This window comes from Cryptotermes secundus, unplaced genomic scaffold (genome assembly GCF_002891405.2).
Source record: "Cryptotermes secundus unplaced genomic scaffold, Csec_1.0 scaffold1894, whole genome shotgun sequence".
Classification (NCBI taxonomy): domain Eukaryota; kingdom Metazoa; phylum Arthropoda; class Insecta; order Blattodea; family Kalotermitidae; genus Cryptotermes; species Cryptotermes secundus.
Window position 1 is genome coordinate 168,056 of NW_019718027.1, and position 16,772 is coordinate 184,827.

The window sequence follows — 16,772 nt, forward strand, 5'->3', positions numbered from 1 at the left end:
ATACACGTGGCAGAGCCAACCTTGGCACTGACCTTAATATAGTTGTGTTCTGACGGTTTTAATAAAGAAATTGTATGTTATAACAACAGGATTCATGAAATAAAAAAAAAAATCTCACTACGTTAAGTAGTCCATGCATGTTTAGTAATCCGTGGTTGTTTCTGTGACGAGATCGTGAGCCCCTGCGATTTCTGGTGAAAACAATGTGTACAGTTTTTATCAACTGGCAATCAAGTTAGCCATGAAAATATCATGACGAAGACGGATAAGTTGTGTTAGGTTGCTGGAAATTTCTTAAATTTATTTTATATGAGGATAATAAATAACTCAAACTTAAGTGAATACACTTGACAATGGGGACAGTTCACTGCAAGGTACATGTTTGGATATAATGTAAGGGTTGTGTAATTACTAAATGGGAATGGCGGTTCTTATAGATTATCACATTCTTCTTACTTTGTATAATTCTTTTTTGGTCTGTTTATGAGGATGTACCTCCTGATCAAACCATCGGAGACGTTCGGTCGCACTTTGCGGCAACTGGCTTACAGGTACAGATAGGCTAGCTTGACCCTGTTGATTTTTAGTGGCTGTATGTTTTCCGGGAGGATAGAATAGTTTTGTAACGAGTGAAGTGAGGTTGTGTAGAATGTTTTTACACTGTTTAAATAAGATTCCACTCGTATGCCATATGAGCAATATAGGTGCATGATTATAACATGGCTTTGTATACAGTGTATCCATACATAGAATTCGAGTTTTTCTTTTTAGGTTCTGTCAGCCCTAGTTGAATCTGGATACTGCATGTTAAGATAGGTTGTTGCTTCCATTGTATATGTATTTCTCTCATGTAGCTCATTTGATCGATTCTTTGATGGATAGTGTTCATGAACAATGGATAAATCGATGGATCAGTTTGTCTGAATGCTACAAAAAAAAGTGTTATATTTGTTTTTGCAGTCAGCATGCTTTTATCTGTAATGCCAGTGTAATTCTGTGGGAATCATTGAACTATTTCATAATGTTTTGTAACAATATATATAAATCCAAATTGGAGATAGATGTCATATTTACTTTTGTGTTTTGTCTTTCACATATGAAGTGCTTGTAGGTATATCTCTTTATTTATAATTGTTGAATTGATATCAGTTTGTTTCCTTTTTTCTTTAAACTTCCCATTCTGAATAAGTGACCCATTATAATGGTCCAAGGGACTAGAAATATTACACATTAATTTATACTGTATATTTCATGCCAGTAAGAATGATTAATGGTCAATATCACTTAAGCTTAATTTGATGAAAATTTGGGTGTGAACTGACAGAAAGTATTGGAAGCAGTGTCATTCAGCCGTAATGTCAGATGTTGTGAGTACCTCTGATGATTGATGATTTCATTCTCCTGAACTTGTGTAGTATGGCTTAAATAAGTGATACAGTAATATGTAACGTTAATTGTGTTGTTGTGATAGAGCATTGTAAATGGAGTTAGTCTGCCATTAGGGAATATTCATGCATGGAACATGTATGACCAACTTGTAGAGACTTTGAGAGACCCTGTTTCATAGAGAAATAATCAATATGAAACAAATATGGTCTCTAGGCAAATTATATTTTCTTCTAATATTAAACGGAATGTTCTGTTCACTTTGCTGTATAGTTTATACAAATCCCTGTACGTGAATTTTTCAGATACATAAAAGGAATGTTACTGACATTGCTAAGATATAGAATGCTCTCAGTATTGTGCACAACTAATTATGACAACTGTTAGACATGTTTTAATGAATCCTGTGTATATTTTTGTTAATACAGGGTGAAAGAGACCACTATGAAAGTGATAAGGGGCAGAGCACTGAACAGAAACAAATAAACCTAGATGGAGTCAAGGTAAACATATAGAGTGTTTTAATATAGGCTATAGGCTGTAGAGTAAAAACTATGAAAATATTCAGGGTGATTCAGAGGAGTCTGCCAGACTTTATTGACACATTAATCACTTGATTTTGAATTAAGAAGGCTGATTAAGATGGATTCAGTTCAGGAAGTTTAAGAAACCATGGCAGGTTGAAAGTGTGGTACAGCGGTAGCAGATACAAGGGTTATTAATGAATAATTTCATGACAATTTGAATAAGCATTATATGATAATGAAACATGTTACAGAAACTGTTCACCTGTGATGTGTATGCCGCACTCTTTGGCAAGGCTATACATAGAGCTGCCAACCATATAAAAAATATACCACTTAAGGGTGTGTCCAAGTCACAGACAGACATTTTGAACAGGTTTTGTAAGTTGTTCGATTATTAAATAGTATTTATTTTAGTTTTACATTGAAATATTGTGAAATTTTTCATTAAGCTGGACATTTCTGGTACATCTTTATTTTACTATGAAACTGCCACTTTTCAAAGTGGATGCATGGTGGCAGGACATTTTTTATTCAGTACTTGCATAACATACTCATGAACTCCATTAGACTCCTCCTGTATCATCCTGTGAATCTTTCATTTGTTACCAGAATATTGCTAACCCTAGTGCCAAGGAATGACAACATTTGAATCTGTAAGTACCCTGTATGGGGTCAAATCTTTCCCAGATTCTGTTCTCTAGTTGCTGCTTCTTGTCAACAGGCCCGGGTGGACAAAATCTATGTGGATGGATTGTCCAGGACGAAAGATGACATCATTATTGCCACTGTAAGGGATTTATTCCAAGCAAAAGATTTCCAGGAGGTGATTGTTGGTGCACACAAAGTTCGTGGGAAACTTGAAGGATTAGGGTGTTTCCGAAATATAGGAATCTATATCGATACAAGTTCTGGACCACATGCTACTCCTGAAGGTGTTGAGGTATTGATTTCACTTTTTGTCAACAGTTGGAATTGCTGGCTTCACAAGTGAAGCTTTATTTCTTGTCACAACACAGGATAGCCCAAAAGTTAGTTAACTGGTATCTAACATGTACACTACAATATGCTCAAATTTTTGTTATTATTTCCTGAATTTATACAGGTTTTTCAAAATGATATCCTCCATGTTCAGTGCACAGTTCACAGTGTTGTGATGCCATTCTACAAATTGACCGTCAGGTTTAATCTGAATATAACTTGACTTTAGGGCCACTCTGTATTATCATTTGATGACAACATAGAACTGCCTCATTTTTGTTAGGAGAAACTGTGACAAATGACAGAGTTGACTGGATTAGATGTGGAATGTTGTGACTGTTGTATGAGCATCATGTTTGTAAGGATATGAAACTCCATAACAACATGGCAGGAGCAGCCATTTCAATTGATATTCAATCTAAGTTAGGTTAGAGTTTATTTTACTATTGTAAAGTTAGTTAAATTTAGGCCACGCCATAGCTCAAGCCCTTAGTCACTGGCTTCCCACAGCAGTGGCCTGTGTTTGATGACAGGTCTGGTCAAGTGGCGCTGGGGCAGGTTTTCTCCAAGTACTTCGGTTTCCCCTGCCAATCTTCATTCCACCAATTGCTCCACAATCACCCTCACCTATCATCTGGGGCTGGTACAATAGGCCAGAAGTGGCAGCAGTACAATGGACTTAGTCCCACCCCACTAGCAATAAAAAAATAGTTAAATTTAGATATTTCTACATTAGTTATCAGTGTATATGTTGGTGTGCATTCTAGTGGTATTGTGAGATTATTATTGAGTTTCATTAAAATCAGTTTACATGTAAATGAAATAGAATACCAGTAGGGAAAGTGTGTCACTGTATAATTGTACCATTTAGTGAAACGGTTCTGGATTTATTGGCCAAGTTTCCATTTTAAATACAAATATAGATAATGCTCTCTTCACTGTGATGTTCAGAAATATGAACATGATGTGACACTGTGTAGTCTGGTAGTGGTTCACCTCCATTTCAGATTGCAGATATGCCAAGCTAGCCTGTTCTGAGGAGGCTGTCCAACTGTGGACATGGTAGAGGCCTGCCCAAGCTTTCCTAGCTGCTCTTTTCACAGAAGCTTCTTCTTCTTTTCATCCCTCAGCACATTCCGTGTAGTCCCTGTTACTCTGTGGGCCTCCCCACTGATCCAAGTTTTGCTGCTTTGCTACATCTCTTCACTTTGAAACATGGCCTGTTTTAGGACCATGTTTCTGTACTCTTCTTACAACTGTTAGTTATCTGAGGACTCTTGCACTCTCCAATATGTAACCATACTTTCCATTCATGTCTCACTAAGCCTGCTGCATGTTGCTTGCTTAGCATATCTTCAACCCTGAATGTGGAGGCAGGACACGCCTTCAGATAGCAGTGAATTGTACCAGACTACATGGCATCACAACCCAAAGAACTGTACTCTTCATAGTCTCCACTGTGAGAATATAACAGTTCCTGGGAGCAGTCAGTTTTCTGTCTGTGCTGTCTTCACATTCTGGTAAGAGCAATGACAGGGACAGTGTAAAGGGACTCATCTGGAACTGTAAGATCCCCCTTGCATTATTTATCCTGCAGACTTATGATGTGTCTGATTGCTGGAACAACCTTTTCACATGTCTTCGTTATTTGCGTAGATATTCTCTATGGGTCGGCCCGTCCAGGTCACAGTTGGGTCTTTCAAAGTTCACATTCACACTGTTTGATGTGTGGGTTTATTTTCAAATATTGTTATCCTGCTTTCAGGTCACATTCTATGTACGTGAATTAAAGCGAATTGTCGGTGGAGTGAGCACATTAGTGGGAAATAATGAAGGCTCATTGGTGGTGCAAATGCGGTTGCCAAACATCTTCGGACGAGGAGAGAAGCTACAGACAGAATACAGTTATGGGTCCCAGAAAACTTCCACTTTTAACCTCTCATTTACAAAACCACTTCAAGGGAACTTAAATCCAGTGTACGTTACCAGTGATAGAAACCTTCATATATATGTATATATTGTAGTATGAGTAAATATTAATTTGTGAAGGGTGATATTGTATGCTATTAATTTTTTCACACATTTATCATACATAATCTGCAAATCTGCAAGAAATGTGTATGTTCAGTAAGTAGTGGCTCATGAATGAGTGGCATAACTCATATATTTTCATCTGTTCACATAGATATAATTTTAATTCTTGTATTGGAGTTTTCTCCCTCGTTGGTGTCTCCACCTTATCCTTGAGTATGCCAAGGACCCTGAGAGCTATACCAGCGGTAGCNTCACTACTGTCCAGTAGGTTCACTGTTAGTGCATTAGTGTGGTTTTCTAATTTTCTTAAGTATTTGGTATTCCACATTTTTATTTCACTGAGCCCTGTGTTCATTTGTAGATCTTCATGGGTCCTGTAGTTGTTTATTTACCAAGGTATGTCCAGAATTGTTCAGAGAGTCTTGAAATGAAAGCACAGGAGGATTTCAGTGTTTGAATTGGAGCTGAATTCCATAGGTCCATGTGTATAGGAGGAGTTTGCTGCTGTTGATAGTGTTGATCATCTTCCAAGTAGCCAGTTTTTTTTTTTTTTAATACTTGTCTTACAGGTTTCTCTTGTGTTTCTAAGAGCATTAACTTCTAAGAACATGATTTATTTTCATGTTCTGTTGTGTTTTTGTGTAACTTTTTATTTTATCCACCAAAAGTGTAACAGTTTGGATAAGAATTTCTGGCCAGTAGAAGTACATTGTGACATGACCGATTTGTTTAACAAGAGATGTCATCTGTTGTTATGCTGTGGCATAGTAAACATTCTCTTATGTCATCAGAGAAGTGAACCATTGCTAGGCAATGAATAAACACACAACAGTAGAAGAATTGTTGGAGGTGGTGTTTTTATGGAGTCCATAGGGAGGATATATATCGAGGACACCAGCTGATTAGCAGATAGTTGAGAGTTAGTTCAGAAATAAGTTAGTTAGGAGCCAACTGCCATCCACTGAGGACATGAGCACTGAAGCAGAAGAATTTCCAAGTAACGCCCATTGGTGCTGTAGCACAGTGTGTAGATTTGTGAAACTGTTATAGTTACTTGCAGTTACAAGTGTCTAATCAATCCAGTTACCAATCCAAACTCCCATGTCTGGTAACTAATGTGTGACAGTATTTTCTCAAATACCCTACTTATCTTTATCTAAAAAGGAAAATTCAGCTGAAAATTGAGGTGCATGACTTATTCATGGTGAGACTGGTAACAGTGCAGGGTTTATTTGGATGGATTTGACAGTTGTGCATTTTTATTTGTAGTGAGGTCAGCTATATGTGGCCAATTGTAATAATATTGACAGCATTACTCTCTGCAAGCAACATCTTAACTTTCAAGGCTTCTTCCGTATATGTGACGATGTGTGCATGTGTTCTCACAGATAAGCATTTACAATCTTTTGCAGATTTTGAAAGAGCAGAAGCAAATTTGCTGCTGGGAGAAAATACATTAATTTCTCAGGTAGAAGATAAGATATCAGAAGTGGCTGCTGGGGGGATATGGGTTATGTATCAACTTCTGGTGGATGTAAGGGGATGTTTTCAAGAAACAGTTTGTGTGTTATAAAATAATTGCCTTCCAGTGCCACAATGTCTCATCCTGTCAAATATGAGGTTGCAGTCGGAAGAAACAATATAACATTCAGATTTTAAGACACTTGTTTTATACATGTATACTTGCTGTGTGTACTTTAATTCTTCAGTAAATTTACATAAACTTTTTGTATTTCATAAAAGCTGGATTATACAGCTTATTCAGGGGTGCTGAATATCCAAGAAAATATGGGAACTTTGAAAGTAAGCATGCTCTTTGTGAGAACTAATGGTGAATGAATGGAATTTTTGTGGTGGAGCACCCAGTGCCATTTTACCTTACTGAATAATGCTTTGGAAACAGTTAGTGAATTGATAGAACACTGTAAAGTTATTCTGCGGTAGACTGTGGCAAGTGGAAGGATGCCAAAAATGTAGGCAATTATGCAGTGATTCCCAGATGTTGTTGACTTCTAGCTTGTATTAGCTGCTGTGACAGTACATTACCTACATATGTCTAGTAAAACATTATGGCAAAAGAGTTATATGTGTTTTCAGGGTAGGGGAAAGCAGTAACAAAGGAGGCTGATGTCCTGACTGAGCTTTTTCATGGTTTTCCTCAGCCCTTCCAGACAAATGCCAGTATAATAGCTCAATTTGGCCATGAAGGCTTTCTACCAAGTCCTTTCCATTTCATTAATCATCCTACTGTTTGATGTCATAGAGCCTAGCTGCTGACAGCTTTGTAAAGTAACCCACAAAAATAAATCTGTTAGGATGAAACAGACATAGCCATGGAAATGACCATGGTAAACATTCTTCTGTGGTGATCATGATCATATACTGTTTACAATCAAAGTACTGTGACAGTAAGTCAGAATGAGATAAGTGAAACCTCAATTTAAGGTTTGTTTTGGGATACATATTTGAGCACTGCATTCCATTACAGTGTTTTAAATTTGAAATATAACTCCAGTGGAATAAGAGATTCAGGATAACCTGGAAGGATATGGAGGAAGAGTTATAAACTATATGTGGCCAGAGCAGACAGTAGCCTAACTCATGAACAGGAGTAGAAGGCTGAGGAAAATCTTAATGCAGGAGTTAAATGTTCCTGGGGTTAAGGGACAGGCATCAGATAAGGCGGGCAACCTGACTGCCATCTGTGGGCTGATTGTCTAGAAAATGTGGGAACCTCAACATCTCACAACCCCATGAGACTCCACGTCCTCTTAACAAGGATAGCTTTACCTTTGATTGCCAAATATTTTTGCCATGTTGCTCAACCAACTCTGCATGAAGAAGGTTTGGTATTGTTGGGTATCCCAAAACCTGACACACTCCAGAAGAACAGTGTGTTCTGAGTAGATCCTACACAGAAGTATGATGCAGCAGATTCCTCCAAAACGCTGTTAAGAGTTCTATCAAATTGCATAGTGTTACATCCCAGAAGATCGTAATCTTCATAGTCACTTCAGGGAGTCGTAAAATATTGGATGGTGCAGTGATGCCATCAAATGCTTGAAAAATTTTAGAATTGTCACCCTTCTCTACTTTCTGTCAGTTATAGGTGATGAGGTATGGATTTTCCAGTTTGATTCTTGAGACAGAATTCAAGCAGCCATTTGCAGAATTCCCTGGTAATGTTCCTGTCTATATGAAATGGGCAAGAAATGTTATAAAGATGAGAGAATTTTTCTTTTATTATATTCACATGGCTACTTGAATCTCAAGTATTGTTACTCGATAAGAATACACAGCAATTTGGCTGGCCAAGTGACTGCAAAGTCTCAAGAAATACAGTCCATAACATTCCTGTCATTCCATGACAAAGATTTTTGACACATATTAAACATCATAGCCCTGTCCATAGTAGATATTCCAGTATAACTTGTCCACCATGGATGCTGCTGTCCATGAGACCTTTAGTTTTCTACAGTGAAGATTTTCCTTCAAGGCCTTCAGTTTTAAAGAAGTGAATGCAAACAGGAGCTTCTAAGTGTAGCATACTTGGTTTCATAAGCTGGAATTTTGAGAATGAGGGATTGAGTGCTTGTAATCTGAAATTTAGTTGTTTGTATAAAGACAATATTTTTTAAGTTATCCAAATCTCAGAACTTTTCTATTTATGTCTGCAAGTATGTTATTTTTTTTTCCTTTGAATATGGTACTTATGTGTTTTTTATTTTCAGTTTTACTGGCACAGTGTTCCAGGCAGGATCTGAGTGGCCTTCGTCAGGATACAAGCAGATTGAGAGGGGTCTTCTACTAGATTTTGGATTCAATTCAACCCCCTTGGTAAAATGTTTACTTTCTTTAATTAATCTCATAGAGGAGGTAGAATTGGGTATCTTTTATGTCTACTCTTTAATAAATGTTGAATATGTGTGGTTATTTGCATGAAACCTGTTCTACTGAGGGATTTTTCACATTGTAACATCGTTGATTGTGGCCCAGAGGCTAAGCAGACTTTGATGAGGAAGGAAGATTCTTTCCATGTAGGATTTTGTGATTTTGTACAAAGATACAGTAAAACCTGTCTTAAATGGAATCTCAAGGGTCCAGAACATTTTTCTGCTGAAGCCAGGTTTCTGTTTAATCAAAGTATACTATAATCATTAAGCCAGGACATGCATGTATTTGAGACAAAATAAAACACCATACTCATTAATTTATTCACACTATAATCATTGAACACATTCAGACATTACACTGAACAGAAAAAAACTGCAGTACTCACTTTTTATAGTTTTGCCAGAACTCAAGCAGTTTTTGCACACAGTTTACTTTCTTTGCTGCCTGACTTTCCACTGAGACTTTAGCTTGAGAAATTACACTAAGCATTTCTGAATCATTCCATTGTGCGGCAAATTCCTGCAGTTCCTTTAAACTTTTGACAGCATCTTGATAAGTCTTCACTCTACACTTTTCTTCTTCTATCACAATGTCATTTTCCTCTTCCTTTCTGACTTTCTCTAAAATTCTGAACTGATTCATCGATATGCATTGTGTCTGATTCTGTTTGCATATCATTGTCTATGTTGATGTTGTCCTCAGCGTTGCAGTCACTGAAAACAGCTTCATTCATGCAATTTTGTAAGTCCTGCTGGTCATCTTCTACACTAGCAGTAACTTCACCTGTAGATAATCCTGCTTTTTTTTTAAACACTTTGCCACAGTGTCTGGTAACAACTTCTTTACTGCTTGACTTATCTAAATAACCACGCCTAGAACCAATACAGTTCTTGCAAGTTCAGAGGCAGATGATGTAGAGTCTATATTGGCAAGCAAAGATTGCATTAATAATATATGATAGTGGACTTTAACATTCCAAATGATGCCCTTATCCATTGGTTGAGAGACACTAGTGGTGTTTGGAGAGAACCAAGCAAGCCACATGTTGGAAAATTTGATATGGGAGTGGCATGTTGCATCATCCAAGAACAACAAAACATGCTGGTTTTGCATTTTCATTCTGCCATTGAAAGCCGTTAACCATTCCTCCATGATCTGTGACGTCATCCATGCCTTTTTGTCAAATCTCCACTCAACAGGAAGTTTCCATATGTCCATGTTTCAGAAGCATCTTGCTTTTCTGTCTGGCCAATCACTAAGGGTTTCTCCATTTCACCTGACATAGAAACACAGTTAGTCTTTCTTTGCACAGTTTTCCTCCCAAATATTTTTCAACTTTTAGACATAACCATTTATTCGGAAGCACACGGAAAAACAGTTCAGTCTCATCACTCTTCGCTGTGTTTTCAGGTTCATATCTCTCGGTTATAGATGGAAGTTTAGCTATCCACTCCTAATTGGTCTCACTATTTACATCACTTGACTCACCTGATGTCTTTTGCAAAAATTCTCTGACCATCATTAGATGCTTTGAATTCAGTCCTCCCCGGTTTTGCAGCAACCTTTTTAGCATATTCCTGTACCATAGGACCCAACACGCGGTGACTTTTCACCAACACTGACAAACCACTCCCACACTATTTCATTAATGTCTTCGTTTGCAGTTTTCTTAGGTTCACTTTTTATTTTTCCATTAGCACAATTTTTTCACTGCTTCAGAATTTCTGTTTTCTTCTTTAGAATCTCACAAACTTGAGTTTTACCGATGTTAAACATCTTCATGATCTGCTTAACATACAATTTATCTCGCTCACTCACATGAACCACTTTTACTCTTGTGTTAAGTTCAAGCACAAGTCTTGTCTTTGTAGCCATGATGACAACTGCAAGACTAAAGTAAAAATGTTGGCCTAGAACCCTCACTGAGTAAAATCTCTAGAAGGGGCAAACAGTTCTGTTGAATTTCATTGCAGGTAATGCAGTACCATTAAAAGCTGAATTGAAAGAGTTAGAGAAAACAAAATTCCGTAGAATGTGTACGATGCCTAAAATTCTTCTAAATGATGCATTCCGGAAGACTGGAAATTTTCCGTATAAAGGCTTATTTTGGTTTCTTTTTCCACCTTAGACAGTTTCCATTTAATCCAAGATATTTAACATCTTTTTCAGCCCCAAAGTCACAGGACCTGAAAATATTTCCATTTAAGACAAATTCTATTTAATAAAGGGTCCATTTAAGGCAGGTTTTACTGTGCATGGAAAACACATAAGATATTGTTTAGATAATTGTTTCATTGAAAGGAAATGTGAGTGGAATTTATGAGATTTGAGGTTCTCACAGTTGTTTGTTCTGGACAGGACAGCCTGTAGTTTTATAGCTGTATCAGAGGTATCTGTTGCATCTGTCTACAGGATACCCTAGCGCACTTTTCTCCTTAACATGGAGCAGCATGTTCCTCCAGAAAGTTGGTAACTATCCACCAAATGACATCCCCAGAGAACATTTTATGAGTGGGATCTGTTTCCAGTTTCACTGTTGTAGGTTATGGTCTGTCAATCTAAGGCAACCAGGGAAGTGATATGCCATTGCAGGAAACTTTCAGACTTCAAATTTATCTCAAGCTATTTTTCTCCCAGTGAAATATTCATTTCATGATCCAGAATTAACATTTCAGAGTTCTGTGACTGAAGTTAAGTTCCCAGTGTTTTCTCTTGAATGTTTTGTTATATGTGGGAAGAATTTAACCTCATGATGAGTATTCACTTATATTTACGTATAAAAATGGGCTATACTTATAAATAGACATTCTCTAATGTTGTTTTGGCAAGGAAACATGGATACATTTGCAGAGAGCAGTCTTCTGGGATGTGGTGTTAACTGACATTTCTGAGGAACGTATCACCTCCATCAGTGCATCGATTTGGGACACCACGTTCAGCTGCAGAATACCTCCATCCTCTCCACTAAGACCCAATCTATGGATCGCATCATTAAGGAAGCCATTGAGATTGAACTCCATCCCGACAATATGAACAGAGAAAGGGGGTTTCGTCTCAGCAAATCATGGAAGCTTGTCATCTGTTCCCTAAAAAACCCCCCAGAATGTGACGCCAGATCCACAAGGCCACGCAGTCCATGATCGACACGCATAGCAACCCCCCAGCTTAAGGGTTAATGCCCTCCCATTAACCTTGCCTTTCTCCCCCCTCACAATATCCTATACCTGCTCTGGCCTTGCTCCTGCTCCCCAGACCCTTCCCCTCTCCTTCTCCACTGATTTCCCAAGTAGACCTGTCCCTTTCCTGCTCTCATATAGCTGAGGTCATTTCCAACATTAGTCTGCTTGCACCTGCTCGTTGTTTCTTCGCTCGCGGATTTTCTTATTTTTCCTTCTACCCTGAAGATGGAGGCCATACATTCCTCAGAAACGTCAGTTAACACCACATCTACACGGTGCCACATCCCAGAAGACTGTTCTCTTCATAGTCACTGCTGTGAAAACCTCAAATCTTACATGGATACATTAGTTATTTTAGAGTTTGGATTTGGAGTAAGTGTTGTTACGTTTATTGGAACAGAGAAAGAACAAACGAGAAGTTATGAGATATAATGCTGCTTGGTTTATTCTACCCTGAAGATTGAGGCAATATGTACTTCTTAAACATCAGTTGACTTTCAGCGGACTACGTGATGTTATATCCCAGAAGATAGTGCTCTTCATAACCACTACTGTGAGAACCTTGAATCCCACAGAGAAATAATAATCTGTAAATGTTGTGGAGTTCTAATAGAAACAGTTACAGGGGCATTCCTGTTTGTGTGTGACAGGTTAGACACAACTTACAGTGGGAAGGAGCTTGGCGAGATATATCGTGCATGAGTCGCTCAGCTGCATTCCAAGTGCGGGAACAGACAGGACCTAGTCTGAAGTCATCAGTTCGTCACATCTTGACGTTTGATTGCAGGGATGCACCCATTCTACCCACCTGTGGTTCCCTCATAAAGTTAACGCAAGAGTTTGCAGGTCTTGGAGGCAATATTGGCTTCTTTAAGAATGATCTATGCTTGCAAAGCAATTGGACCCTCTTAGCAGACATGGTATATCATATTTAATTTTTATTTTACTTTGGTTTTTGTGTAAATTATGAGTATATGATAAATACAGAACACAAGTGCTACTAGAAGGCTACATTTGTGTTAGCATTATTGATAGGGAATATGTTAGTATGTGTGCTTCACAAGCCACATAGCTTCTTATCAAATCTTCTCTGTATGTTGGGGTGCTGATTAATCTTCCTTTGTGCTGAGGAGGCCTCAAGTTCCGGTCTTTGTCCAGAGGCTGAATATCCAAAGGGAAATATTTATTGTTTTCCTTAATCTCTTCAAGTAAATGGGACTGATCCTTGAAATAGGCCATAGCCAGTTTTATACCCTTCATTTTAATCCTCCTATCATTTGATACTATATGTAGCTATGCACTTCATAAAGTATTATTACGTAAGGCAAGAACCAGGTTGAAAGGTTTACTAAATATGTATATCTGTTACATTTAGTGAGGTTTAGACCTAAAAGTCATATTCATGGCAAAGGTGCAAAGTTCAGGTCTCAGTTAATAAATTGCTTCATGTGTTGCTGTTACAGGTAGTTCAGGCAACACTGCAGGCTGGCTTTCTTACACGCATTAACAACAGCCAGAATGTTGGCATTTGTGACCAGTTTTTTTTAGGTGGTCCTTTGTCATTGCGAGGTTTCCAAGCAAGGGGTGTTGGGCCTCATAAAGATGGAAATGCACTAGGTGCCAATGTAAGTGCTGGTTGTAATATTATATTTGTATGCATAATTTACACACCCATACTTTTAGACAATAAATTTCAGATACAAATATATCTTATTTTTACCTTCACATTCTAGTCACAATTGTTTTGTTAAATAGATATGAATGTAAGTAATTAATTTTGTATTTTGTGCCTTAGCTTAGTGCTTGCCTAATTTACATATTGTCAATTCAAACAAATGTGTCTGAGCTTCTGTAGTAATGCACTGAAGTGTTAATGCTTGGTCATCTCGTGAAATATGAGCATGTGGACTCACTGGTGTCTGTTGGGACGTAGGAGGGTATAGTTAGAGTGGTAGGATAAGAGGGAGAGGCTAAGAAGCACATGGGGAAATATTAAAAATTTATAGCATTCTGCTGCTTTTTCCTGAGCATGCTTCTGCTGTACATGTTACCAGCATAAGGGACTGCCAAATTGCAGTCAAAATAAATACTGGCTTCTCATTAGATATCACATTTTTGTAATCAGGTTGTCAAAAATGAAGATTAGTTCAAAATATAACCCATCAGTTCCTGTGATTTCCTTTAACCCTGAATATGGAGGCGAAATATTCCTTCGAAATATCAGTTGACTTTCACCTCATTGCATGACATCCCAGAAGACAGAAGTCTTCATAACCACTGCTGTAAGAACCCCAACTCAACATTATCTGTTACTGTTATCTTAATAGTATGCATCCTGTTCTGTATCATAAACAAGGTACATAAAATGTATACAAAAGTATGCAGTCTACATGACAATATTCTGTATTTAAAACAAAGCAGACTCTATCGTATCAACATTTGTTTTTATTGATGCTAGAGCATCAAGACTGCATACTTTTGTATACATTTTATGTACCTTGATTATCTGTTATTGTCAGTGGGACTGTCCCTTCAAATATGTTTAATGTTGTGTGCCTTATTCTACTCAGTACAGTCAAGGAGTTGCCTTCTATGACGTTTTATATTGCACTAGCTGTAATAAGCAGTGATCCAGAAGTATGCCAAACATGAGGCAGTGTAACAGGTTAAAATTATGGTTATAAACAGAAGTGTGCTTATTTCTCACCACAGATAATATTGGGGGGGGATAGCCACTGGTCTATGGTATAGCAAATTTTTTTAATGTCACTACAATATGTAATTAATCATTATTTACTTTTCTCATACAAATACAGACAAGAATCAGGTATGAATCATACATTTTTCCGTATCTTCCTATTGCTTATGTAAAAGAGCGAGTGGCAGATAATGAAATGTTCAGTGAGGGAGTCTTTATTAATAGTTGTATTTGTGCATTGGAGGGGCATGACCATTGTCTTTATAAGGCCACTATCATGGCATTGTCATGAGAATGTGCAAGTATTAGATCATTCCCATTTGTTTTAGGCATACTGGTCAGGTGGCCTTCATTTATTCACGCCTCTTCCATTCAGTCCTGGCAAGGGAGGTTTGGGTGATTTCTTCAGAACCCACCTTTTTGTAAGTGCTGGAAACCTGGACAATGTTTATTTAGGTAAGAGACATTTTCACCTAGTTCTGTGGTTCATGTCTGCTGACATGTTTGTATACTCCTGTATATGCAGGACAAGTATTGGTGTTTGTGTAGTCTTTCTTATGACAGTGTGAGTGGCTACAGCCTACCTGTATATCATCAAATGGTAGGATGAATGATGATGATTAGGAAGGTAGTGGTTATGACCTGATTGAATGTACCATTCCATTATTTGCCTGCATGGTCTGAGGAAAGCCGTCAGAGACCTCAGTCAGGATAGTTAATGTACTGGCCAAGATTCAAAACAGGTGCCTGCTTAATACTAGTCATGTTACTGCTTGAGCCAGCTGCAGTAAATATAGGAAAATGAACAGTTTCTTGATATAAATTTGCATTAGCCCTATATTCTGAAAACCTTGATTTATTGTAAGGAACGCCATTCTCTGAGAACTTCATTAAATAAGGATTTAGTTGTAATTACACTTGAGGAGGTAATATAATGTGTTAGCATTAAAAGTGATGGAAAAAGTTAAGAGAGAAACTCCTTCAGTGTTCATTCAGAATTACAAGCTTTGTAAACCTGGAATACTTATTTCAGAGGTATCACTTTTTTATTACAGGTAAAGAAATGCCTACAAGTTTTCAGACTTTGATGAGAACTGTGCGGATGGCATATGGGATTGGTGTGGCACTACGTCTTGGCCAGATGGGACGTATTGAGCTGAATTATTGTATACCTGTCCTTTACCGGCGTGAAGACCAACCAAATCATGGTGTGCAGTTTGGTATAGGTGTTCATTTCCCATAATTAAAATGTCATACGAAAAATCTGATTTGCAGGTGTGGCATGAGGCTGAGACATAGCATAAGTAGTTTATAAGACTGGAGAGTGTTTGGAGACACCAATATGAAATTGCTTTTACTACATGCCTTGGAATTCTGAAAGTGGTAAGCCTGTGAAAGAATTCTGGAAGATCTCAACTTTTGTTTGAGCATATTGTTGTCGCCACCAGATCATGCAAATCAAGGCTAATGTAGGTATTTGTAGCTTGAAATCATGACATGAATAAATTAAGAGACTTCATAGTGTTCATAATTAAATTAAATTATTTATTTATTTTCATCTAATTACAGTTCTAAAAAGAAGGTAACTGTTCTATTATTTTCAATAAAATGTTACATATTGGGCTGCTGTTTACAACATTGATTTCACTTTCCATGTTCTAAGAGCTGTGTGATACGGACAGTAATCCAGTGATGGAGAATCTTTCACCACATCCAGCTGTATAGGCTCCCAGGTTACTGGCAGCAGTTATTAGGAACAGTAGATAGAAACATAATGGAATTCTAAAGACGAAGTGTTGGCCTTCCATCCTTAAACACTGCCTGAAGTCCTATATCCTCTGTCCACCTCCCATCTAGAGAAACCTTGCAATCCATCCTCAGTAGTGTTCACTTTAGGACATATATCAGTGCTCATGTGTTCACTCTAATTTAGAACTCTGCAGAGAATATTTGACAAAGATCACGACTGATGTATCCTGTTTGATGTCAGTCAGTAAGAATTTTCATTTCAATTTGAAGTTTGAAGCGGCTGCAGAAGTGAGAGATGGGTATTAGGAACCAAATATAAGAACATAA

The 16,772-nt window shown here is 37.7% G+C and overlaps 1 protein-coding gene across 2 annotated transcripts; it reads left to right on the forward strand.

The window, feature by feature from the left end:
- The first annotated feature begins 218 nt into the window (after positions 1-218).
- Positions 219-16,317, forward strand: LOC111861809 (sorting and assembly machinery component 50 homolog). 2 transcript variants are annotated; one of them, XM_023846730.2, is made up of 10 exons: positions 219-374; positions 489-551; positions 1,815-1,889; positions 2,635-2,853; positions 4,657-4,868; positions 8,657-8,762; positions 12,649-12,918; positions 13,462-13,623; positions 15,026-15,152; positions 15,752-16,317. In XM_023846730.2, the coding sequence occupies exons 1-10, from the start codon at positions 354-356 to the stop codon at positions 15,937-15,939; spliced, it is 1,443 nt and encodes a 480-aa protein (XP_023702498.1). In that variant the 5' UTR covers positions 219-353; the 3' UTR covers positions 15,940-16,317. The 2 variants fall into 2 exon arrangements, with proteins under 2 accessions (XP_023702498.1, XP_023702576.1); XM_023846808.2 differs by lacking the exon at positions 489-551 and having other exon boundaries at positions 220-374.
- The last annotated feature ends 455 nt before the right edge of the window (positions 16,318-16,772 follow it).

Bases quoted from the DNA above. Each gene is read 5' to 3' on its own strand.
- LOC111861809 (XM_023846730.2), top strand. From the start codon at position 354: ATGGGGACAGTTCACTGCAAG. The intron at 552-1,814 runs GTACAGATAGGC...TTGTTAATACAG, and splicing joins TTGCGGCAACTGGCTTACAG to GGTGAAAGAGACCACTATGA. The intron at 2,854-4,656 runs GTATTGATTTCA...TCCTGCTTTCAG, and splicing joins CTACTCCTGAAGGTGTTGAG to GTCACATTCTATGTACGTGA.